This window comes from Crocodylus siamensis, chromosome 7 (genome assembly GCF_052110815.1).
Source record: "Crocodylus siamensis isolate JL-2025a chromosome 7, ASM5211081v1, whole genome shotgun sequence".
Taxonomy (NCBI): domain Eukaryota; kingdom Metazoa; phylum Chordata; order Crocodylia; family Crocodylidae; genus Crocodylus; species Crocodylus siamensis.
The window spans coordinates 23,963,042-23,988,228 of record NC_143401.1 but is presented as its reverse complement, the minus strand read 5'-3'; the positions used below and the strand labels follow the sequence as shown (position 1 = coordinate 23,988,228).

General features: G+C 43.6%; 1 protein-coding gene across 3 annotated transcripts in view; it reads left to right on the top strand.

Moving 5' to 3' along the window:
- Window positions 1-25,187, top strand: part of LOC149859608 (uncharacterized) — a 62,999-nt gene that overhangs the window by 28,579 nt on the left and 9,233 nt on the right. For 2 of the 3 annotated variants that reach the window (XM_090057763.1, XM_090057762.1), the window contains exons 3-6: window positions 6,179-6,340; window positions 16,762-16,948; window positions 18,674-18,822; window positions 22,423-22,541. In XM_090057763.1, the coding sequence (XP_089913889.1) occupies window positions 6,179-6,340; window positions 16,762-16,948; window positions 18,674-18,822; window positions 22,423-22,541 (617 nt within the window). The remainder of the gene's footprint in view (window positions 1-6,178; window positions 6,341-16,761; window positions 16,949-18,673; window positions 18,823-22,422; window positions 22,542-25,187) is intronic. The other variant, XM_090057764.1, reaches the window with a different exon arrangement.

Sequence of the window (25,187 nt, the reverse complement as noted above, 5' to 3'; positions counted from 1 at the left end):
AGTAATTTTGGGGGGCAAAGGGAGGGACTTCTGGTGGCAAAGGTCAGGGGTCAGGGGGCAGGACTTATGGTCCCAAGATGGTGACCAAGGGGTGGAGCACCTGTCAAGAGGCAGGGCTACCCATGCGGCCCTCAATGGCTTGCCAAAACTCGCTAAGCAGCCCTCTGCCCAAAATAATTGCCAGCCCCTGCACAATATCATGCTGCCTCCTCAGTGGGCTATATCACTTTATCAGTATCACTCTTCAGGACACATCCACCTTCCAACTACGTTTAATCCTCAAAGCAAGAGCTGCCACAGTAGTCTTAACGCTTTGCACTGCTCAGTTCAGAGAGCTGTATATAGAATCTTACTTTGCTTGCATCCATGTGCAACCTTTGCTCATATGCCCTCTAGTATGCGACACCCTGTACGAGAGTTACAAGATGATGAGCTGATCCAGGATTCCGTGTGTCTTTTGTATGCGTGTTCATTGTTAGGGGATCTCAGAGCCTCTCAGAGTGCGCTCAACACCTCACACACAGGCCAGAAAAGCAGTGTCTGAGGTCACTTGATGCATTTACTACACCTGTCTGTGGCCTTTGCAATAGCAGGTGCCAAGGCCATAGAGCAGGGGTTTTCAACCTTTTTATGGGTACACTCATGGCGGAGTGGGGTGGGGGCTGGCGGCACCTGGATGCGGAGTGGTGGGTGGGGGTGGAGGTGGTAGTGACCAGACACTGAGTGGGGGGAACCTGCATGTGGTGGCGGCGGTGCAGAGTGGTGGATGGCGGTGGCAGCCCCTGAATGCGAGCTCTCCCCCATTGTGTCCAGCTGGCCAAGCGGTGCTTGTGCAGCCTGCAGAGGGGAGTGGCTGCCCTCGCCCCTCCCCAGGGGTTGATATCCCTTGCCCTAGAGCACACTTCAATTGGAGATCCTTGCTCGCTTCGCCTTTGTAGAAAGACAGTGTGCAGAGTCATCATCCTAGGATTGAACCCAGACTGGATGAGTCACAGCAGAGATGATCATAGGTTCTAACCGCACCTGAATTAGTCGAAGGAACTATGCCAACCTCCCTTCTCCCGTGGCAGAACCTGCTGCAGTTAGGCAATTACAGCACACAGATCCCAAGTGCTTTGTAAATACCAAGTGGGGAGGAGTGGGAGTGACGTTGTAGCTGTGATGGTCTGGGAAAAATGTGAGAGGCCAGGATTCTTGTGGGTGATATCTTTTATTGGACCAGCTGCACAGTTGGGCAAAACTTTGATAAGCTTTCTAATGCAATCCATTCGAGAGAAGAGGACAAATTCTCAGCTAGCTCCAGAGACTTGAAAGAAAAAATGTTAATTTACATCAGCTAAACATGTGGTCCAGACACTGTAAAGAGCTTAAAAGTTTCTGCTGAAGATAGTCAGTCCTGCATGTTCTGACACTTATAACTTTGTATTAAAAAGCCAGGGTGCAATCCAATGGGGCAATGACCATTTATCCTAACTGAGGATCTGGCCAGATGTGTCCAGACTGTTGGAGAGGCATTAACTGAGGTGGTCTAGGCCAGATTCTACAGTCATTTATATCAGGGGAAATCCAGAGTCATCCCACTGAATCCAGCAGAGTTAATATGTCAGAGCCTCAGCTAATATAATCCTGCAAGTCTGTTAGAGTCAGTAGAGATACAACAGTATACTATACTTGGGCTGAGGATCTGGCCCATCTTATTGCAGTGGTTCACAAACTTTTTGGACTTGACACTCTTCTCACTGGCACCCCCCCCAAATAAATTTTGTGATTTGAGTGGCATCCAATTTCAAAAACTAATTTCTATATTACAGCGCTTACTTTCTTACACAGGCTGGGCAGTATGGGTTGGGAATCAACTAGGCAGGAACAAGCTGACTGCTGAGGAATTGCTGATAGTTGATTGTTGAGTGATTGCTGAATGACTGCTGCCTGGGCCTGACAGAAGCCCTAAGGAAGAGGCAGAGCCAGTCCAGGCCCAGCAGGGCATAAAAGGAGACTCCCCATGTGACCAGGGAGCCAGTGACCAGGGACTGCAAACAGGGTAAGCAGTTGTCAGGCCAGTTTCTAGGCCAGTTCATGGTTAGTGGAATAATCTATTGCCATACAATAGTAGGGATACATTGTACCCCATGGCTTCCCACCTTGGCCCCAGCTGATGCTTCTCCCCCTTGCATCACTGAGGCCATTACCCAGACAGAACCCATGGTTCCGCCCTCCACCCAGACAGAGCCCCTGGTTCCAACAGTTCCTGGTTTCAAATGGTGACTGGATGCATACCTTGCTGGGGTTATTTGACCCCAGCAGTCTTTCCTGCCCTGAGCAGGGGGACTGGACCCAATGATCTAATGAGGTCCCTTCCAACCCTAAACTTCTGTGAATCTGTGAAGCACCTAGCCTGGGTTATTTGCTTAGTGTATCTGTTTATTGCCTCACAACTCACTTATCTCCTTACAGCTCCCTGAGGCACTCTTCAAAGGATCTGGAGGCACCCCAGCATGCCCTGGTACCCTGACTGAGAATCACTACACTAGTGTATCTGGAGCAGAATCTAGCCCTTAGTTATGGACCACTTCTAAATTTTCCAAATTCATCTTTTGTATGTTGCGTTTCCCATCTCTGCCTCCTCTCACTCAAAATGGTCATCAATATATTTCCTTGCTATTATATATCTCAGCTCCAAAATGGCTGAATAGATCTTGCACAAACATGCTCCTACATACAGATCTTTTTGTAACAAGGGAATATGTCAGCTCTGACAGTAAATATTTCAGGAACCTACAAATCTGGTAGAAATAGGGGAGAAAGTTTAGAATAGAAAATGTTTTGAAACCTCTGAATGGTTTGCACTTGCATCACTTGCGTAACAGCTGTCATAAACCTTAATTTGCAATTGCACTAAGAAAATATATTTAGACCAGAATGTCACAGAGCAGGTTCTGTATAGTATATGACATGAACCAGAACCTAATTAGGGAGTGCTGCTTAAATACTTACAATCCATTGAAAGACATTCCTGGAAAGGCCTCAGAAGGGTCCTTGCTGAGAAACCATTAGAAGCAACCCAAAGAATGACATCAGTGAAGCTTTCTGGTTTTGATATCCATTCCATTGGTTTCAGTATTAAGTCAGACACAAACCTGGCCCAGACCAGGTGTACAATAGAGTAGTCTCAGGGTGCATAGCACTGCGTAAGGAGCTCAGACATTGTGAATATGTAGCTTGCTATAAAGCAGTTATGGTACAATTTAGGGCTTGCCTGACATTTAAAGTTCTTTATCTCTCCATTTGTACTACTGGGATAGGCACAGAATGATGTTAATCAGTTAACTGGAGGTTTACCCACAGGGAGCCACCACTGAAGAGCTGCTTTGGAACCTAGGCATGTGCTATGCCGGTCAAGATGGCTGTGATGTTCAGTTTGGCTTAGATTTTGCCTGGGCATACTGCCACAGCTCTGCTGACCTTCAGAGGAGCAGCTGGAACATGCTGCACTACAGCCATTCTGTCCTTCCTAGGTTTCACAGGCATTAGCAGAGCTTTAGTTCTAGCAGTCCAAGGATTACTTTCTAACTTGTGCTGAGGGCCATGAAGGTTCTTATCTGCCCTACTGCACAAGGAGCACACAGTTACCTCCAACTCATCTTTGCTTCCTAACCTCACTTCACGGCGTTTGAAAATCCAGATGATCTTTTCTCTTCTTCTGATGTAGAAACATACTGGAGCTGTAGTTGTGGGCTAGGTGCTGTATCTTGTGGTGCCACTTGCTGTACTAACACAGAACAAAAGAGAGTCCATACCAAAGAGTTTACAATCAAAACCTTGCCTACCCTTTTACTGACCCAGGTGCCAGGGGTTTTATTTCCTTCCCCCATTATTTTATGGGGCACAGCTAGTTTATCCTCACTGTTTTTCCCTTGCTTTCTATACAGTTACCTCTGAGGCTCAGTAGAAAGTCATTTGTGATTATCACGTGGACAAGCAAAGCACCAGTCATTGCAGAATTACAAAAGCATCCTAAAGCAGCATAATTAGAGGAAGAGGGTGATACCTCCTTTTAGATATTGCGAATAGCTACAAGCCAAGATTCTCCAAAGTAACTGGTAACTTTCTGACTTCAGTCACCTTCAATGGGCCTGATTTTCACAAGATCAGGTGTCTCAGTTCAGCACCAAAAAAAACACTGGTCACTTTTGAAAGCCTTGACTAGAGTTAATGGATCCTGCTTTTGCCAGAACAACCTGTAGATTCTGGCCATATCCAGATGAGTGTGGCCATACAGTATGTGGCACTGAAGACACATTTATGGTGCCACATACTGCACGTTCAGCTGTTCTCTGTGCTGCAAGGGAGCAGTGCAGGAGGGCTTTTCAACCCCTGGATATCCAGGGGTTAAAAACTCCCACACAAAATAGAAGTGGAGTGGCACATGCAGGGGCAGCGTGCACCACTCAGAACCAGAGCCTGGCCAGCTGGAGCCACACTCCAGCTGCTTACCTGGCTCTGAGCAGCAGGATTGCCACTGCTGCAGCCCTAGGAAGCCCCCAGGACCCCAGGTAAGACCTCCCCTCCCCCACCTGGGGTAACCTGCTGTGCGCCAGAAAGCATATGGCACATGCATTCCCCAGGGACAACTAGTGGTGGCACACCTGGTCCACAGGGAACCAAACATCCATGCTCGGGTAGACCGTGGCCTGTGCGTTCTCTGACGTGGTCTTGGATCGATGACTTGATTCTATTAAACATATTTTAAAGAACCATTTTTACATTTGAACAAAATCCATCCTGACTCCTTTTTTAAAAAACAAGTAATCCTAAGGAAAAAGTGCTCTTAGATTCCTGATTTATCCAGTGTCAAGTTATTTTCTTAATTCCATTTCATGTGACCTATGTCACAGACTTGGACATAAACACATAACAGCATTTATAAACCTTGTGCAACATTGTGTCATCATTTGTTTAAAAAGTAGTAATCATAATGTTGATAATCTTTTTTTGAACCCAGCAAGAGGTTTTTAACATAATGAAAAGACAGGAAGAGTCCCAAGGTTGGCATTTCCTAAAAAAATGTGGACTGTTGTGGGAAAGGAGACAGAGTAAGCTTCCTGCTTTTGTGAAGGCAGTTGACTTTCTACAGCAAGATAAAGTTTAGAGCAGAGCTTTTGCAGAGATCTGGGTTTATTATACTTACCGATATCACACGTACACGTTTTTGCCAAACAAAAGGCCTGCTAAGGAGTCAAAGAGCAGTAAAATATGAAAAGAAGACTGGAAAAGTATTGCTTTTTCTTCAGTCACTGATGACTTACTCTGGCACCGGTATAGCTCCTTTGCAGAGTGGTAGCAGAATTTTAGAACCTTGCACGTCCCAGTGGAAGAGAAATCAGAGTTGCAGTCTTGTTAAGTTCTAAGTGTCACTTGATTTATGTTCATGCACGTCAGTCCTGGAATGAGTTGGTCACAAATGACCTACAGGCTGTCCCTCTCCCCAAGACATCTCAAAATATCTGACTCTTAGGAAGCTACTCTTGTCACAAGAATTACTTTTGAATGGGAAAACTTTCTTCCACTGTCACTTACAAAGGATCACAGCCCAATTCACTATTGCTATTTACCTACCTTGTCTCTTCATTTACACCCATGTGCATTAAGCTGAAAAGGCCACCAAATCAGACTTCTGTACTTTCTTACAAGGTCAGTTGTATTTAATAACCATTCTGTGCAGGTGCAAAGGACAGTGTGAATCCTACTTCCCACTGATCCCAAGAGTACAAAGTATTTGAATACACATGCATGTGGGATTTGTAAGGAATCAAACAGCCCCTTTACAACTCACATTGAGGTCAATGGACTAAATTTCTCTATAATGTAGCTGCATTAAACTCACTGGAATTACATTAGGGAAGAGTTGGGCCCAAAGGCAGTTACATCTCCTTGCACATTGGATGAATTTCGTTCTGGGAATACTGGACATGGTGAAGACATAAATTACAAGACAGATTATATCAAAGGCCTTTCACACCACTGACAGAGAAAGGGGCCTCATGGCAGGTATTTTTGGAAGGGTGTGATGGGCACTCAGCAGTTTGGATCCATACCTTAACTCTATCTGCTTTATCCTATATAACTAGATAGGATTTTTTAATCACAATTTATGGCCTGAATAATACTGTCTTTTCAGGTGAATCAAGGGAACACCAAGGTGCTTGGCTCTGGCCTCGGGTATCTGGAACACATCTGTCAGCTCATCGAGAAAATTGGACAACTACAGGAGCACAACCTCCGGCTCCAAAAACAAGTGTGCAGCTTGCAGAAAGAGCAGAAGATGTACCAGATAAAGGAGGTAAGATGATGAAGTCAGAACCTGAGTGGGAAAAACAATCACAATTTGGCTGAACTACAGGAAAATACTGTCCCTCTTCTATCACCATAACTCCTAGCACAAATGTGAGAGGTCTAAAACAGGCGAAGCACATGTTTACCTTGGCAAGGGTGTTTGCTGGAAAGGGCAGGCTGCTTGAAGGCTGTACATGGAGACCTTCCCATTCCTGCACAACACTTGGCTCAGCCCATCCTTGGGTATTTTTGCTTCTCTATTCTTCTCACAGTTTCTTAAAAGTTCCACCTTCCCTCCTCTACAGCCAGATCTTGGTATTAATTGATGTTGGCTCCTTTTTTTCTAATTGCCTGGACAGTTATGGTCAGCAGTTTTGATCTTTTCCTAGGTCTAGTTGAAAGTTTTCTAAAACAACTTCCCCCAACCTCCCAATTTTATCGGACAGAACATTTTGACTGCACATATATATTTTAAAGTTTATTTAACAGGAAATTAAGAGATTCCTTGGAATTTCCATTCTGATTCAGAATGAAAACAAAGTCAAGGAGTTTCCCACAAAATGGAAGCTGAGACTCACACATCGTTCTATTAGATGCTTTGGTTAGACAAAGCCAAACTCAGGGACTGATATCCATTAAGACTGCTTTTGCTACCTGGCATTTTGATGTCTGAGTATAATCCTAAACCGCCCACTTAATAGCAGTTGCAAGGTGAAGTCGGTGTAGCCTGTTAGCTCATCCTCTAGTCAAGAAAAAATTCAATGTCACACATCCATCTAAATCCCTTTTAAGGCCATCCCTCAGAGAATGGATTTTTAACTTGGACACAAAATCTTGTATAGTAGTACAGAACAAAACTATTCATATGACCAAACAGGCTGCAGAGGCCCCTAGGCCTTTCCTTTTGCACCTCTTCCTCATTCAGGGCCAGCCAGTCACCTGCATGCCATTCATTTGCTCCCCCAGGTGAAGGTCTTAGTCTCTTATTTTGCAGGCCTCTTATTTTGACCTCTGTCCAGTTGGGTCTCATAAGCAAACAGGATTAGCTGGTCACAATCTTCTGGTCCTTAAAGAGGAAGACCTTTGTGTTATAAGTAATCTCTTATGAGACTTCTAATTGAAATGTGTAGAATCCTCCTAAATGTTTTAGACTCAGCCTCCAAACTGTGGGAATTTGTATTTTCATGAATCTTACTATAATTATTGTGTCTTTCCCTTTTCTATTTAGTACTAATACTTGGTAAAACTTGTTGGAAATTTTTCATCCAATTTTTTTGATAACATTGGATGAATTTTTTTCTGTGAAAAATGGCTTTTTGACTAAGCTGTGAAACCATTTGACAAAATGGGGGAAAATTTCCATTTTCTTAGAAATGTAGGGTTTAATCAAAAATTAAAAATTAAAATAAAAATTCTGTCCTAAGCCAAAGCCTTTCAGTTTTCAGTTGTCATAAACAAAATTGATTTTGGTGTTCAGATGCCAAACATCTGGGAAAATTTAATCAAAAGGTTTTTTAAAATCTTTTTCAGTTAGATACCTGAAGTGTTTATATACTAATGCAAGAAGAATGGGGAACAGACAGGAATGATTAGAGGTCCTAGTATGATCATTGAGTTCTGATATAATTGGGATTACAGGGACGTAGTGGGATAGTTTGCATGACTGCAGTAGGGTTATGAATGGCTATAGCTTATTCAGGAAAGATAGATGGTGGGGAAAAAGGAGGAGGTGTTGCTCAAAGGAGATGTATATGTGTTCTGAGGTACTGTACAAAGTGGAAGGTAGGCCTGCTGACAGCCTTTGGATAAAGATCAGAGAGGAAAATAGCAGAGGGGAAGTTATGGTGGGCATCTGTTACAAGCCACCAAACCAGGACGAGAGGAGGTAGACAAGGCCTTCTTTAAACAATTGGAGAGTTGGGTTTCTCGCACAAAGCGAGACGATCCCCGTGCGAGGTAAAAGAGGGAAAGGGGCCAGGAGGCTTCCCTGGCTGACCAGAGAAATCCTGGGCAGACTAAGGGCCAAAAGGGGAGCACATAAAAAGTGGAAACAGGGAGAGATCACCAAAGAGGAATATACCTCTTCTGCTCGTGCTTGTAGGGAGGCAGTTAGACAGGCCAAAGCTACCATGGAGCTGAGGATGGCAACCCAAGTAAAAGACAATAAGAAATTGTTTTTTAGATATATAGGGAGTAAAAGGAAGGCCCAGGGAGGAATAGGACCCCTGCTAAATGGGCAGAAACAATTGGTGACGGACAGAGGGGACAAGGCTGAACTCCTCAACGAGTTCTTCGCCTCAGTGTTCCTAAGTGAGAGGCATGACAAGTCTCTCACTGGGAGTGTAGGGAGGCAGCAGCAAGGCACCAGACTTCCATGCGTGGACCCTGAGGTGGTGCAGGGTCACTTGGAGGAACTGGATGCCTTTAAGTCGGCAGGCCCGGATGAGCTCCATCCGAGGGTACTGAAGGCACTGGCCGACATCATTGCAGAGCCACTGGCGGGAATATTTGAACGCTCGTGGCGCACGGGTCAAGTCCCGGAGGACTGGAAAAGGGCCAATGTGGTTCCCATTTTCAAGAAGGGGAGGAAGGAGGACCCGGGTAACTATAGGCCAGTCAGTCTCACCTCCATCCTTGGCAAAATCTTTGAGAAAATCATCAAGGCTCACATTTGTGAGAGCCCGGCAGGACAAATTATGCTGAGGGGAAACCAGCACGGGTTCGTGGCAGGTAGATCGTGCCTGACCAATCTAGTCTCTTTTTATGACCAGGTCACAAAACGCCTCGACGCAGGAGGAGGGGTGGATGTCGTATACTTGGACTTCAGGAAGGCCTTTGACACGGTATCCCACCCCATACTGGTGAACAAGTTAAGGGGCTGTGACTTGGATGACTGCACAGTCCGGTGGGTGGAGAATTGGCTGGAGGGTCGCACCCAGAGAGTTGTGGTGGATGGGTCGGTTTCGACCTGGAAGAGTGTGGGCAGTGGGGTCCCGCAGGGCTCGGTGCTTGGACCGATACTCTTTAATGTCTTCATCAGCGACTTGGACGAGGGGGTGAAATGTACTCTGTCCAAGTTTGCAGATGACACTAAGCTATGGGGCGAAGTGGACACGCCGGAGGGCAGGGAACAGCTGCAAGCAGACCTGGACAGGTTAGACAAGTGGGCAGAAAACAACAGAATGCAGTTCAACAAGGAGAAATGCAAAGTGCTGCATCTAGGGAGGAAAAATGTCCAGCACACCTACAACCTAGGAAATGACCTGCTGGGTGGCACGGAAGTGGAAAGGGATCTTGGAGTCCTAGTAGACTCCAAGATGAACATGAGTCGGCAGTGTGATGAAACCATCAGAAAAGCCAATGGCACTTTATCGTGCATCAGCAGATGCATGACAAATAAGTCCAAGGAGGTGATACTTCCCCCTAAATCTGGTTGGATCAATAGGAGTGTCACTTGCAAATCAAAGGAAGTGATTCTTCTGCTCTATTAGGCATGGGTGAGGCCTCACCTGGAGTATAATGTCTTATTTTGGGCCCCAGACTTCAAGGCAGATATGGATAGATTGGAGAAAATCCAGTGCAGAGCAACAAAAAGAACTGGGCCTCTGAGAAGTAAGTTTTATGAGGAAAGGCTGGAAGAACAAGGGTTGTTGGGAATTTATACACATACCTGCCAAAGTGGCAACGAAAACACTGCAATCTGAACAGCTTACCATAGGGGATTTCTATGGGACATGGTTGAAGGGTCAGCTGGAAATCTCAAAAGTAGCAACACAGTTTTCTAGCAAGTTGTAGGTAGCATGAAAAAATGTGAAAAATACCTTTTTGAAAATGAGGTGATACTTGCAGCTATATACCTGGATCCTAGGTATCAATCGCTGTTGTCTGACATAGACAGAACTAAAGCCAAGTGCCATCTCATGTCAACATGGCAGAGGATGAGAACTGTCGTTCATGGCAATGGCATGAAAGTAGAATCATCATTCGACTCTAATCTGCATACTACACACGCAGAAAATGCTGATGAAGAATCATTCCTGCAGTCAAGAGAACTTGAAGCTGCAAAAGTCACATCTTCTGGCACCCAGTCAAACAGGATTGGTCCATTTCTGGACTCATTTGTGGATGAGCCATGATTGAATAAAGATGTAAATATTATGAAATACTGGGAGACTCAGAAAATATCTAGATGTGAGTTATACCAATTGGCTCAGGTTGCCTTGTCAATGCCATTGACTCAAGTAAATGCTGACAAGCATTTTCAAGTTTAAAATTCAAAATGTCACAACAAAGATCAAATATGAAGGAGGCAGTCTTGGAGGATGTTCTGTTAGTGAGACTGAATAGAAATGACAGAAAGCTGTAATACTGAGTACAAAACAATGCAAGTCAAGCATATTGAAAATACAGTAGGCCCAAGATCCAGCTGTTTAAGGTTGATAATTTTTTGTTTCCCTAGTTTTATTAAATCAGTTGAAAACATATCATCATAAGAAGTGAACTAATCACAGTGACAGTTCTGTGATTATTTACTAAATCCTTTTCCTTTCCTTCCTCTTTAAAACCAATTTGGTTGCTTCTTCACCAATTACACGTCTCTGATTTTACAATTAAAATGAAATAGTATAAATAAAATAAGCATTTATTTGTTAAGTACTTAGAATTTATTTTTTGTTTTGTGCTTCCTAGTACTTATTGCTGACACTTAGTTGCAACAGTTTTAGACCTATTAGCTTGCTCCACCCCATTGTGCAAATGATCATCATTATAAATAAACTGCATTATTTAAATTTTCTCATGTGAACCGGTTGGCTATGTGTGCCAAACCAGTCACTGAACCTTTATTGGCCTGAATTGGAACCAAACCGAAACAACTTCAGTGGCAGCTAACCTGAACTGGAACTGAACCAAAAAATTTAATGTTTTGATTCCCTGACCACATCAGGTGTGTTTTGTTTGATTGAACCCTTATTCTGAACCAGTAACCTGATTTTTTTTGTGGTTCTGTTCTGGTTCAGGTTCAACAGAGACTTTCAGGTAATGGTTCAGGTTTTGTTCCAGTTCAGGAAAAAATAAAGGTTCATTCTGGTTTTTGGTTCAGGTTCAGTTTGACTCCCCGGTCTGCTCCGCCTGCGAGCTGATGCGCACTGTGCTGCGATGGTTACAGTTGTATAAGCAGTGAAATGCAGGTCAGTGCACAGAAAATGCCGGTGGTGCGCTTTTGAACTAAAACACCTTTGATGTGTTTTAGTTCAAAAGTGTGCTGCTGCCATTTTCTTAGCACCATCCTACATTTCACTGCTTATATAACTGTATGTGTTGCAGCGCAGTGCGCGTCAGCTCGCAGGTGGAGCAGACCAGGGAGACAAACTGAACTTGGACCTGAACCAAAAACCAGAATGAACCTTTATTTTTTCCTAAACTGGGCTGGGCACTTTTAAAAGCACCCGGCACTGCAGCTCAAGCATGTGTACAAATGCCCATTTAGTCTGGAGAAGAGAAGACTAAGGGAGGTTTTGATAACAGTCTTCAAATACATGAAGGGCATATATAGAAGGAGGGAGATGTGCTTTTTTCTGTGGCCTTAGGTGACAGGACTAGCAGCAATGATATCAAGCTGCAGCAGAGGAAATTTAGGTTGAAGATAAGGAGGAACTTTTCCACTATGACAGTGGCCAACCATTGGAATATAAAGTAGTTGTTGAATCTCCATCCTTGGAAACTTTCAAGACCAGGTTACACAGATACTTGCCTGGGATGCTTTAGTCAGGTTTAATCCTGCCTTGAGCAGGTGGCTGGACTAGCCCTCATGAGCTCCCTTCCTACCCTACTTTCCTATGATCACATCCCCCAAGTTCAAAGGGAAAGACAGTCACCACTTCTTCTGCCTCATTGTGAATGATAAGACCATGAATCAAATTCTGTTGAGTTAAAAGGAGTGGTGGATGGGTTTGCTATGATGTGCCTGCTTACACCTGAGTGAACTGCTGGTGTAGCTTCCACTTACTATGGGATAGGAACAGACGCATAAAAAAGCTGCTATAGAACAGCTTATGATATGTCTTCTCCTAATATGTGCTTTCCTCTTTTAATTCAGTATAATGTATTAGTCTGTTGGCTCCCCAAATTCCTTTGCGAATCTAGCCTGGAAAATTAAAGAACTTTACCTCAGAAGTTCTCAAATGAACTGCCTTGACATAGCCATTTTTTTTCCATTCTTTATGGGCAGAAGCTATTTGCCAAATGTCACCCAAATTCACAGAGAATTTTGGCTGCCTCAAACGCGTATTTTTCAGTAAATAAGTTTTCTACTAAAAAATGTACACACATGGCTCTACTGCACAACACTGGATTCACAAACTGTTTCTTTAACCAAGAGATCATCCTTCTGCCTTCCTTTTTTATAGTTTCATAGTTGTTAGGGGCTGGAGGTGACCTTACAGATCATCAGGTCCAGCCCTCCTGCACTTGGGCAGGAAAGACTGTTGGGATCAGACGACCCCAGCAAGATGGGTGTCAAGTTGTCTCTTGAACATCGCCAGGGCGGGTGACTCTGGGGGCAGCCTGTTCCAAAACCTCGGCGCACAGCCTGTAAAGAAGTTTTTCCTAATGTTGAGCCTGAAGCAGTCTTCAATCAGTTTGTACCTATTAGTTCTTGTCCTCCTCTGGGGGGCCTTGGTGAATAGATGCTCCCCCAATCCCTGATGTACTTGGTATACTAATAGGCTGCCAACAAGTCTCCTCTGAGTATTCTCTTCTCCAGGCTGAACAGCCCCAAGTCTTTCAGCCTCTCCACATATTCCTTGGTCTCTAGGCCTCTAATCATGCCTTCGGACTCTCTTGAGCTTCTTTCTGCACATCCTTCTTGAAGTGCAGTGCCCAGAACTGGATGTAGTACTCCAGTTGTGGTCTGACCTATGCTGAGTAGAGCTGGGGGATGACATCCTTTGCTCTGCTTGAGATGCCTTGGTGGATGCATGCCAGTGTTTGATTAGCTCTACCAGTTATGGCATTGCATTGGTGGTTTCACGTTCATTTGGTTTTCAGCCATGACGCCCAGATCTCGTTCAGTTGTGGTGCTGGCAAGTGCAGTACTGCTGAGCCTGTAAGTGTGCTGTGGGTTATTTTTCCCCAGGTGGAGCACTTTACATTTCTCTGTGTTAAACAACACTTCTATTAACATTGTTATTAACATATCACTAGCAATGGAATAAAAGGGGTTTGTTGGACTCAGCAATTTGTTTTTATTAATCCTGCAGTGGCTCCTTTGTTCTTTGAACTGTGTGACCTCCTCATGAGCTATTCCTCCTCCTGTTCCTGTTGCACTTGAAATAGGTGTCCAACTGCCTTTCAGAAACAAAGTCTCTGCTGACTTGTGAATCAGGCTGCAAACCAGCACGCCATTTCCACATGCCTATATTTCACACTCAAAGGAATGCTACCCCCTACATGGGCCTGGGAATTGCTAACACATTTCCTGAAAGCTTTACCAGTTATGAGTCACTGTTTCCATCAATTCCTTTTTAATCTGCACCCTTGGGGCCAAAACCTCAGCTGGTTTAAATGGGAATTGCCCCCAGTTGAGATGGAAGGAATTTCACTTGCTGTGGATCTACCCTTACATTTTTACCTTGGATGCATTTGCAAAGATGCCTTAGCAGAAGTTCTCAGTCTGCAAGTTTTGTGCACCCATTCCTGGGGTATTAAGACCGCACAAGTAATACCTAGTTCTTTTAATTTTAAAAGCACTTTACCAACAATAACTAGTTTATCTCAGGCTCCATGGTTTCTCAATATCTGAGTACCTCAGCATCCTTACAGTATTAATACTCACAGCCCCCCTGTGAGGTAAGGGAATACTATTCTCCCTATTTGTGCAAGGCATTTCTCTGGACTCACTTTATAAAAGCACGTACATGACTTAGACACTGAAGTTGACAGTAAGGTATTGATTTACTCCAGCTGAGGACCTGTCCCATTGACTTCAATGGGAGTTGGGAGCACTCTGCATCTCATAGGATTGTATCTTAAATGAGCAAGAGATTAGAACATCTTGGACTGGAGAGGCTCCTTTTTATTGTAATGGATCTCAGCAACTCCTTCCTAGAGGGTCATTCAAGTGGGTGGAAAGTATTGTGATATTACAAAGTACTGCTTTGCTGAGAGGAGCTGTGGAAAGCTAGAGAGAGAGAGAAAGATCTCCCACAGAAGTATCAAGATCAGAATGCTACCTGCCTTTGACTGTGATCCTATATGATCTCACTGCCTGAGCAGCCACAGAGCAGATCAGGAGTTGGGTGAAAGACCTCCAGGATACGTACCCACCATAACAGGTGCTCTAGGGAATGCCACTAGAGCCAGAATTTTCAAAAGAAGCTAAGGAGGCCAGCAGAGAACGCCTTTTGAATTCCAGATAATTCCCTAGGGTCCTGTTTGAAAATCCCAGCCTAAGTAGACAAGATCATCTCTTCTGATTGGTGAAGCAACACCCTAGGCTGGAGACTTTATAGGGCACAATGCTAGTGGGGAAACCACCAGAAAAAAAGGTTAAATGAAGGTACTGATTATTTATTGTGGGTCTCAGAAGTGGCTAACTTGGATGTCTTGGTCAAGTTCCAGCACCAGCAAAAATCTACCTAATTCTATGCTCTTCATAGTTTCAATTGGATAATGTACCTTCCAGTCCTAAACTCTTTTGCAGTATTGGTGAGTGCTGTTAAAAAATCACTCATTCCATACTATGGATGAAGGTCTTGGAGGAAGAACTACATATTGCACAACTGATATCAGCAAAGCCTTTTGTGTACTGGGTAAAGAATGGACCAATTACATGGAATCATTTAAATGCAAAAGATCCTTGCACTGATCAAAAAATACCTCGTACATTTAAAGCAATTAAAAAGCCACTGCTTTGGCAAGTGGCTGAATATCACATACTGTGTATTTACTTAGCAGCATTTAATCTGTCTGTGACATCCCAACAGTACAAACACAATTGTATTGTTTGTATATGTTCTTAAATAAATAATATCTTAAATTGCGAGTCACTGTTATAATGAGATACGTTTATTTACTCTTTGTGTGTCTTGGCTGAGCAGCTGTACTTTTAGAAATGTGTATGCAGTTCTCTTTTGGAAGGAATCTTGAAATATATTAATTACCAGGCACTTTAGGCACCTCTATTTTTTTAGTATGGTACTGATGCACGGATCAAAAAATCATTCGTTGATACAAGCACTTCCAATGTCCAGGTCTCTAGAAGAAACCAGCACCCAAAATCACTCCCCTTGTTTAGAACAAAGTCAGTCTTGGTGTGCCGATGCAAATACCTGAAATCATGAAGGGCCAGATCCATCACTGTTGTGACTTGGCACTGAAGTCAACAGAGCTGCTCTGATTTATACTAGCTGAGGATCTGGACTAGTGAAATTTAAGTTTCTCAAGCTAGACACCTGAAAATAGAGCTGTCTGTAAAAGGCACATTAGAATCCATTGGGATTAGTCTTCAGAAATGATCACAAGACAGAAGGAGCCAACACATTTTAAAAACGCGACTACAAAGCCAAGGCAGGAATGCAGTAAAATGGGTACAAGCCAGCGTAGCTAATTTGTGTACAAGCTGTTTCAAAATGATTTTAACTTTCCCAAAATCTGGATCTCCCCTTGATTTTCTGAGTCACTAAGAAGACCCCAGAACTCCTGATTGACTCAATCCACAACATTTGAACCCAAATTTCAGGTGACTTTCTTTTTTTGGATTTGGCTTGACGCATTACAAAGACAAGGCTCATTTGCAAAATGCAGCTCTGGATTCAAGTGCTGGATTGGAAAATCTTTGAGAGTTTGGAACTATTTGGATATGGGGATTTGGATCTGCCTCATTTCTGGTCAATATGGCTAAGGCCACGTTCTCAGCTGGGGCCAGAAATCAAGCGCAGCTGTTGATTCTTTGTATGTTAGTGGTTTTCTAGAGCACTGCAGTGCAGGGGACCTGGGCATAGAAGCAGGGAAAGCCAACAAAGCTCCCCAGAAAAGAGTTTTGAAGAAAGCTAATTAAAACTTATTCCTCTACTGATTCCCCTGGCTTGTGTCAACAGGAGGCTGTTTTAACATCAGTTCTGCTTTAACTTTACAGTTTTAAGAAAACCCTAATTTATCTTGGCTGAAAACCCCAGCCACTGATTTTTTAAATGTGAATTCATTTGAGAATCATTGGGGCATAAAATCCGAAGCTACAGAGAAATTTAGCTCTAGCTTCCTAGTTGCTAGGCCATTTTGAAAGACTTACATACATTTGTCTGAGTCCTGACAGGTCTTGGGATAAGAACCAGTTTGGAATGCTTGCAATTTGTCCATACAATCTCACTGCTCAGTTACCCAGCCATTACAATGTAACAACCTGCATATTTTTCTCCTTTTCTGGCTTAGGAGTATTTTCTGCAGCACTGCTCCTGTGGAGCTGCCAGCATCTTGCTCAATTCGTACCAGGAGGTGAAGAAACTTTTTACTGGGAGGAGCAGACCTCATAGTCTCTTGGTTCAGAATGGAAACCACTCTGATCTTTCAATCATTCCAGAAATAGCAGTCCACAGCGAAAAGCTGAGCAACTACAGAGGTAGGTTTCAGTTCTGACGTTGACAATTTCAGTAGTGATGGCTCTAGCTGAAAATGTGTTCCCTGATTTTCTATTGCCACACACCTTTGGTGGTCATTAGTGCTTATGCAAAGTGAATTTAAAATGCTTCTCAGTGAGATCTGGTTGGTGGGGAGAGGGGTTATACCCACTTTGTGTTCATTTTACACAGGTAAAATGGAAAGGCAATGAAGATAACTTAAAAGTGGAACTATCTGAAATCTATGGGGGTCTGAAGTCCCTGAGTCAGTGGCCTCACCTTTACCAGGAAAAAGAAATATATTTGCCATCTGTAAATGTAACAGATACAAGTTAAAATCCTTGTATAAACAAGGAAAGATGTGTTTTTAAGCCATATTAGCTCATCCAGGTATATTCTATGGGGTTGCTAGTGGTTCACCTCAGCTAGCTAATACATGTTAAAAGTACACAGGGCTTTTTACATGGGTTAGTTAATGTGTTTCAACATAGCTCTATTCCTAGTGTAGACAGCTGGAGGGACTGCATCTTTGGTGGGAACTTGCCATTGCCCAGTGAGTATGTTAGTTCCTTATCAATTCTTTAAGATCCCCAAACAAGGTGTGATATGAGCTAAGCATCCTACCATCTCAAACAGGCATAGAACACATACCTTGGGCGCAACGTATTCTATAAGTAAGACGGAGATAAACCTCAGCTGTAAATTTTCTATTCCAATGCAGATTTTCCCAGAAGTTTGGAGTGTTGAGTCTAGATCTGTCATAAAGGATACAACCAGCTGGGAAGTTTGGATACAAACTAGCCCACATGTTGAAAGGGTGTGGTTAGATTTAGGTCTGTCTCTTAGATGCAGGGACATATACAGCAAAAACAAGCTTCCTCAGGTACAGTCAGGCAGAATGTAAATGGTGTTGACTGTCAAGAGGTTCTCTTGAGGCCCATCTCTAAGGTTAAGGTTATGGATGCTTCAGTAGCTTTTCCCCTTCACTTCCCAACTCGTGGTTTCAGACTATGACCAAGAGTGCCAAAAATGCTATTGAGAAGCTCATTAGAAAGCTTGTCCTGGTTAGACATCTCATTGGAAACAGGTATCATGTCCAGGGCCATACCTGGGGGAGAAGGGTAAATCAAGGCTTTAGGGGGCCCCGTGGAGCCGGGCAGAGCAGCTGCGGCCCCTCCTGCAGGGCGTGTCTAATGCTGGTGACTCCATGCTGCAACTGCTGTCACCGGCTTCGCATCTGGCCGCCACCAGCTTCTTCGTGTCCGGGCCCTGCACAGGTTGATTTACACTGGACCCTGCTAGGGTCATCTCTGATCAAGTCCATACACAAACTGGGTGTTGTAGGCATTACTGTTGGTGTCTGTCATGTATGACACACCTTGAATGAAATCCTGACCCTACTGTGGCCAATAGGAATTTTGTCATTGATTTCAAAGGGACCGGGATTTTGCTCCTTGTATCATGTGAGTACAAGTCCCCTCTGAGGGATGGAGAAGGGCCAGTGGTATGGAGATCTACTTGACCTTAACACAACACCTCTTTCCATTGGAGACTGCAGCCTCAGCTATTTGTGGTAAGACCAGGGCTCAGGTACTTCAAGTGGGAAAGAACATCAACCTGAGTTCTCATATGGATTGGCAGGTCACCACCTGTAGACAGCACTGCCCAGAGGAGTCCATACCCAGCCACTTTGTGAACTGTGACTAAGTCTGTGCATTCAATTGCAGGAAGTGGCAGACACCTGGAATCTGGAAACAGTCAGCTGGTGACTGGGCTCAGGAAATCATCAAGTAAACGGAGTAGCGAGGAGAATGAGTTCAGAGATTCTTACAATGTAACTGATGTACAAGCATTAAAGGACCAAGCTATGAAAAAGGTGAGAGAGAAACTCAGAGGCAGAAACAATAAGCAGGCCCTAATGACAGGGCTGAGATAAAAAGATCAGTGCTGTCCAGCAAAATGGCATGAGATCAGCCTGGGGATTTAGACATGGTTCCAGCTTAGGGGCTGATCTTGAAAGCTGCTGACAACTGGAAGGATGTTGGTGGGGTTCAGTGAGAGCTCTGGGTGCTTAGCACTTCTCATGATCAAAGCCTAAATGAACACATTGGTTGTGTCTCCAAAGCAACATGCAAGTGGGATTGTAGCATGTGCTGGAATTTGTGCGCTGGCTTGATTTAGCCAGACAGGCAACAATAGCAGTGAAGACGCAGCAGCACAGGCTTTATCATGTGCTAGCAACTAGAGGGCCTACCCAGGGGCCTGAAGGGAGTTTTCTGTGTAGACATGGAGTTTGATGCAGTTGAGGCTGACCTGGAGCACGTTGGCATAACCAGCCTGCACCCCAATGCATATGGGAGGGAAACTCATTTACTCCAGCCTGACAGAGTTGAGGTGAACACTCTTCCTCTCTTATTCTTCTCCATTGTTTGCAACTGCCTCTGTGCTTTCTGGTTCTGGGGGAAGATCAGAAAGACTAGGGGTGAGTCTGTAATCATAGTATTTACAGCTTGACAGGAAAGAGGAGGAAGTGGAATCCTGTGAGAAAGACCGTTCTCATGGACTTCCCAGACCAGTGTTGCAGACTCCAGAGATTCAGATTATTTGGATGAGCTTCACGGATTCAGCCAAAGTTTAGGCACATGCTTAACTTTAAGCACAGAAATATAGCTAGGGGATACAACCATATTTGTATTATGGCAGTGGCCTCGGACCTTAACTAAGATCGAGGCGTTATTATGATAATACTGTGCTGTTCACATTACAGATGAGACATAAGAAGGATAGGGAAAAGAATGGGTCATTATCCTCAGGTTATAGAAGGGGACTGAGCTATAAAGAGATTTAGGGACTTGAGCAAGGTAAAGCAAGGAGCCTGTGGGAGAATTTACATGAGATGCTTACTGCAGAGCTGCCTAATGAGCTCTTCAGTAAAGTGTCACCATTTACACACACGCAGCTATTAAGCCAGACTAAACTAATTAACTGCACCATAGGTTAGTACTACTTAACCCAAGCACTATGGTGGAGTTATTTACCCTGCCACAATGCATTTGTAGATGGTGATTGGGGCTGGCTGGGGCACAAGGGTGCTACAGTGTAGGGCTGCCTGCTGGCTAGTCCAGAACTGTAGTACTCTCGTGCCCCAGCCACCCCTCTGCAGTACGTTGAGCTGGGGTGGAATGGCTCTGGGCTGGCAGGCTGACCCTCTGGGCCTCCAGCCATCTGAGGCTGCACTGCCTTGGCTCAATGTGCTGCACTCTGGACGGACATGTCAATGTGGACCTGGGAGCAATAAACCCTGGTGTAAACTGCACCAGTGTTTATTCAGGCACATTCATTGCACATGTAGATGTGCCCAGTGACAGTAAGGAAGCAAATCCAATCTAGTGTCTAACCACATGATCATCCCACCCATGTTAACTGGGAACCCGCTTTGCCTTTATAGGGTTCTGTTGTCAGCCAGACCATCTCAGTAAGTATGGATTTTGTTAGATTTAGTTCCCACTGACATAATAGCTCTATTATTGTTATCGAGACACCTCATAGTCCCAGTGATGATCTTGGATCCCTGAGTGCCAGACTCTGTACAATCACAGAACAAAAATATGGCTCCAAATAGCCATGTCTCCAGCTCCAAATAGCTACAGTCTAAGTAACAGAGCTAGTGGTACCATAGTCTTACATATACATTGTAGCCCTTCTTGGTGTTCTTCGTTGCAGGTGGATCAATTGCCCTCCTATCTTAACTACAGGCAGCGTCATGATCACAGGCATCATAAGCCAAGCCTTATATTGGGGCTTTCTGTTAAAGTGGGCATAGCTTTTCATAAATCACATCTATGTACAGTATCTTACATGGGTGGGTGGGGTGGGGGAAGGAGGATCAAACTGCATAAGGATGTCAGGCCCTTCCACAAAATAAACTAATAATAATAATAATAATAACAATATAAAGATTTGATATTTTAGCCCTGACATGGTGTTAGGTAAGGACAATTTACTCCCTACCATTAAAACCAATATTTCAGTTTTCATCTGATTTTATGATACATGAAGGACTTGGGATGAAAACTCACTAGAGTCTAAAAATTACATCTCTCAGCCATCATAAGCTTGTGCAGCATAGGTGTTTGCTGTTGAACAGCTGCCAGCTTCTATTCCAGAGGTGGTTGCAGTTCAGGGGAGGTAAGAGTGATTTATTCACTCTGTTAACATAGTAAGGAACTTTAGGAGCTTTCTGAATGAAGTTCATTATGGTAATGAAAATGGCTTGGAAAAAACCTCAGCTAAATATACATCATTACCTTAACATGGGAAAATTATTTTTAATTCTTTTCCAATGGTCTCCTACCAAACATTCACTCCAGGATTTCCAAAACAATGCAGCATTTAACATGAAGGCTTTTGAATCACATCCCTTTTGAACTTCTTAGGATGAGTACAGTCCCAGGTGGAACATTAGAAGGCACTAATGAGTTTCTCTGAGTTGTGGAAAATAAGAATGGACTGTGTGATTAATGTTTCAAATGGTGATATCCACCGGGTGGGATTTTTGCTGATGTTATAGTGAAAAAATCTTGTGTTTCTCAGTGACCACTCCTTGACTTTGGTGTCAACTAAAAAGCAGTTTTGTGGAAATGAGAGTTACAACAACGTAACTAAAACTTAGTGACGGGAGCTAGGCTGTTACTTTTAGGGGGAATTATTTTGTAAGCATCACCTTGGGTAGATGTAAGGATGTAGGAAATCAGATCAGCCTGTTCCTTAATACAGTAAAACAATTAGGTTAAATGTGCCTTTAGGTAGCTACCCAGCAGCATTCAGCAAACTACTGTCACTCTCTAAAACTTTAACTCAGAAAGACCTCTCATAGGCACAGCAATGCTACATCCCTCTCTCCCCCTCTTTCTCTCTATGTTAGGCTCAAGCTCTTAATAAACACAAGCATCTCTGACATTGGAGTTGTAGGGGAGTTCTGGACAGATGCTAAGAAATAGGTCTCTCCGTGCCATCACCCATACACTGAATGACTTGCATTGCTGCTCAGTAGATAAGACCTAACTTATGCTAGTGGTGTCTCCTTTGGCCTGGAGCTCTGGGCAATGCCCTGGCTGCTCATCCCTATAACTGGCTCTGATCACAAGGGTTAATACCGGGGGACTAATTTCCTATCTTCAGAATTTATGAAATAATTTCCACCAGTGGCTGTTAGAATTCTATTGTCTTGACCTGAAACTAGACTGAACTAAAACCAAAACTAACCAAACAAATATAATCTGGGGTGAAGAAGGAACCAGAAAATAACAGTCTTGTAGTGGTATCAAGGGGGGTGATGAGATTTTGGATAGCTTGCTCTTTTAAGCAGAAATCTCACTACCAGAAGTCACCTCCATATCACAGGACAGGGGCATTCCCTCAGCATCAGCCCAGATTTCCTTGCCACATAAATCATGGTTTTGCTTTAATGATATAGGGTGAAGGCCATGCTTGGGGCAGAGTGAGGGATCTCATGAAGAAGACGAGGCTGCGGAACCAGAGCAAACTGGGGCTGTCTTCAGCTGCTCTGAAAAGGTCCTGCCCACAGCTGTACAGGTATGGCACCAGCTGCAAGTGGGATGTTTACAGGAGTGTTTGGAAGAGGTAGTAAAAAAGCTTAAACATTTGTCTGAGACTACTGATGGAGGGGAGAGTACTTGTCTTAACCCAGACCATTCACCCTCATTGTTTGCTGCTGCTTTGGTGCACACACAAGCTATTAATGTCTGTTGTCCTGGTGATTTAAGATGCCACTAGGTCTGTAGAAGTTATTAGCTTCACTGAGTGATCAGCAGTAGCTAATACTAAAGTTTAGTACAAAAATACCTTCTTTCTCTTCACAAAATTTAAGACTCTTGGGCAGTTCACCTCAAAGCTACAGACAATGACTGGCCATGACCAGTTCAGATTCTCTCCATGCTCCGATTTTTGTTTCAAGCCTCTCCTTAGCTTTACCATCAATCTGTACACTAACATCTATACTTCTCTATGTTCCTCTGTACATTTCCCACTAGGGGGAATAATGATTACCTATTTACTTAACATTTTCCTGAGTATACTCAGTATATACTCATATACTGAGTATATGTGTGTTTCCAAGACTGTCCATTTCCAGTCACCCCCTGTACAGATATTCTCTGTTATCTTGTAAAGGCCTCCCAGCTGTTTCAGGGATCTCTGGTGCTTTGTATTTATAACTAGGTAATGCTTACATATTCACTACAGCAGGAGCATGACATGAAACCGTGCAACCATGCTATGTTTGTTCAGCTGGGGTCTTACTAGCATTGAAGGCAATAGCTATAATAAGTGTAGGCTTTTTTCAATTTTTAGTCGGGGAACAGTGCCTTAATAATTCAGGAATGTCTCATCATTCCCATAGGTAGTGTTACAATTTTACAGAATACATGTTCAAATTAGGTTCCGTGTAGTTACAACTGGAAAACTGTCTGTCAGCTATTAGGGTGATTTTCACAGCTGGGGGAGGGAGGAACACAAACTTGATTTAAGATCAAATACACGTAACAGGCCAGCTTCCTGCTATTGTTTGGGAAACTGAAAGAAATACAAATCAGAGAGAGCTCAAACAGCTTCATTTAAAATAGATGGTGGCATAAGCAATCCAAACGGGAAGAAAATACAAGCTATTCAGAACCTTTGCTTTCAACCTGGCCTAAACTCAGACTTTACCTGGGATTCAGAAAAGCCCTCTGTCAATCTATTTAGGGCTGTAAGCTCCTTTTGAGCCTTTCTCCTACTCTCTACAGAGTGTAAGGGCTGGAAAAATGAGTACTATGGGTCTGTGCTTCAAATGGGTAAAATGGTATAGTACTGCTGAAGGGAGTGGGCCTAACTGAGAGCCACACTCATTGTAGAATTGCTTGTGTTCCTAATGGCTAGCTGGAACCCAGTGGAAGCGCAGGAAGCGCACCAGAAATCTCAGAGTTGAAGTTTGCACACATAAACCCCTGCTATCTTTCTCCCCCAACTTCTGGCCCTCACCTTTATTTCATATCTTTCTCTCTTTAGCTTGCTTCCATTCTTTGTTTCTTCTTTCTTTCTGCCATGATTAAATTCCCCATCAGAGAGAAGGTGGAGCAAATGTGTGTTTACACAGAGAGTTTCAATAGCACCTAAAAGAGCAAAGGCACACTGAAGTTGATCCATCGGCGCCTGTGAAACCTCAGGCCTTAGGGTCCTTGCAAGGGGTCCTTAGGGGTCCTGTGCAGATGCTGCTGCATGAAGTGCTGTGTCCTCCCCATGGTAGGGGAGGAGTTGACATGGGGAAGATAAAAGATTAGTAACCTGGATTCAAAAGTAAAGGAGGCGTTTCCCCTGTTGTTGGCTGTATGGGGCCATGACCACACCAGCATTTAGGACTACAAGCCTTGTTATATTTGTAAAGTGTAGGTGCCTGCATCTTTGATGAAATTCTGGGCTTCATCCCCAATCTGATCTCCAGTATTAGACCATTAGGACACTGATTATATGAACCTAATCTTCCTTGGTACCTTGAGTCACTACTCCTGTGGTATTGGATTGAAATAAGCTCAGATGGAGCCTATTTCCATCTATTAATGCATAGGTGCAAAATTTGTTTTTTGGTGGTAGGTGCTTGCAGATGTGAAAAAACAACAAAACTGGCACTTTATGTTAAACTCAGTGCATTTCCATGTCAAGCCCAGTGCAAGCCCAGAAGAGTCAGTATGTTACTTCAGCCCGGCTCTGTAACATCTGTTAAGATCAGGCACTTTAGTGGGGCTTTTTGGTGCTTTTATCTAATAGCTGTTGGGATCAGCTTTAACTAAAAGTGCCAAAAAGCCCCACTGAAGTGCCTGATCTTTACAGACACTTCAGAGCCACGTTGAAGTAACGTGCTGCTTCTTCCAGTGAAGCACTTCTTTATTTATTTATTTTTTAACGTCTCCAAACAGCCTATGCCAAAACAGCCCTTGGTGCGGCTTGTGGGTGCTGAGCACCTGTTAATTTTTTTTGGTGGGTTCTTGAGCCGTGGAGTACCCACAGAGTCAACATTTATTTATTAACATATAAACCTGAGAGAAGTCAAGATGCATTACTGTTTGTTTTTTTTTTACCCAGTTCCATTTGAGTAATTCAGGCAATTAGAAAAAGTCTCTTTTGTTTTTTGTTTTTATAACTAGGTCAAAAGCAAATCCCTTTCCATACTCCCATGTGGGTTAC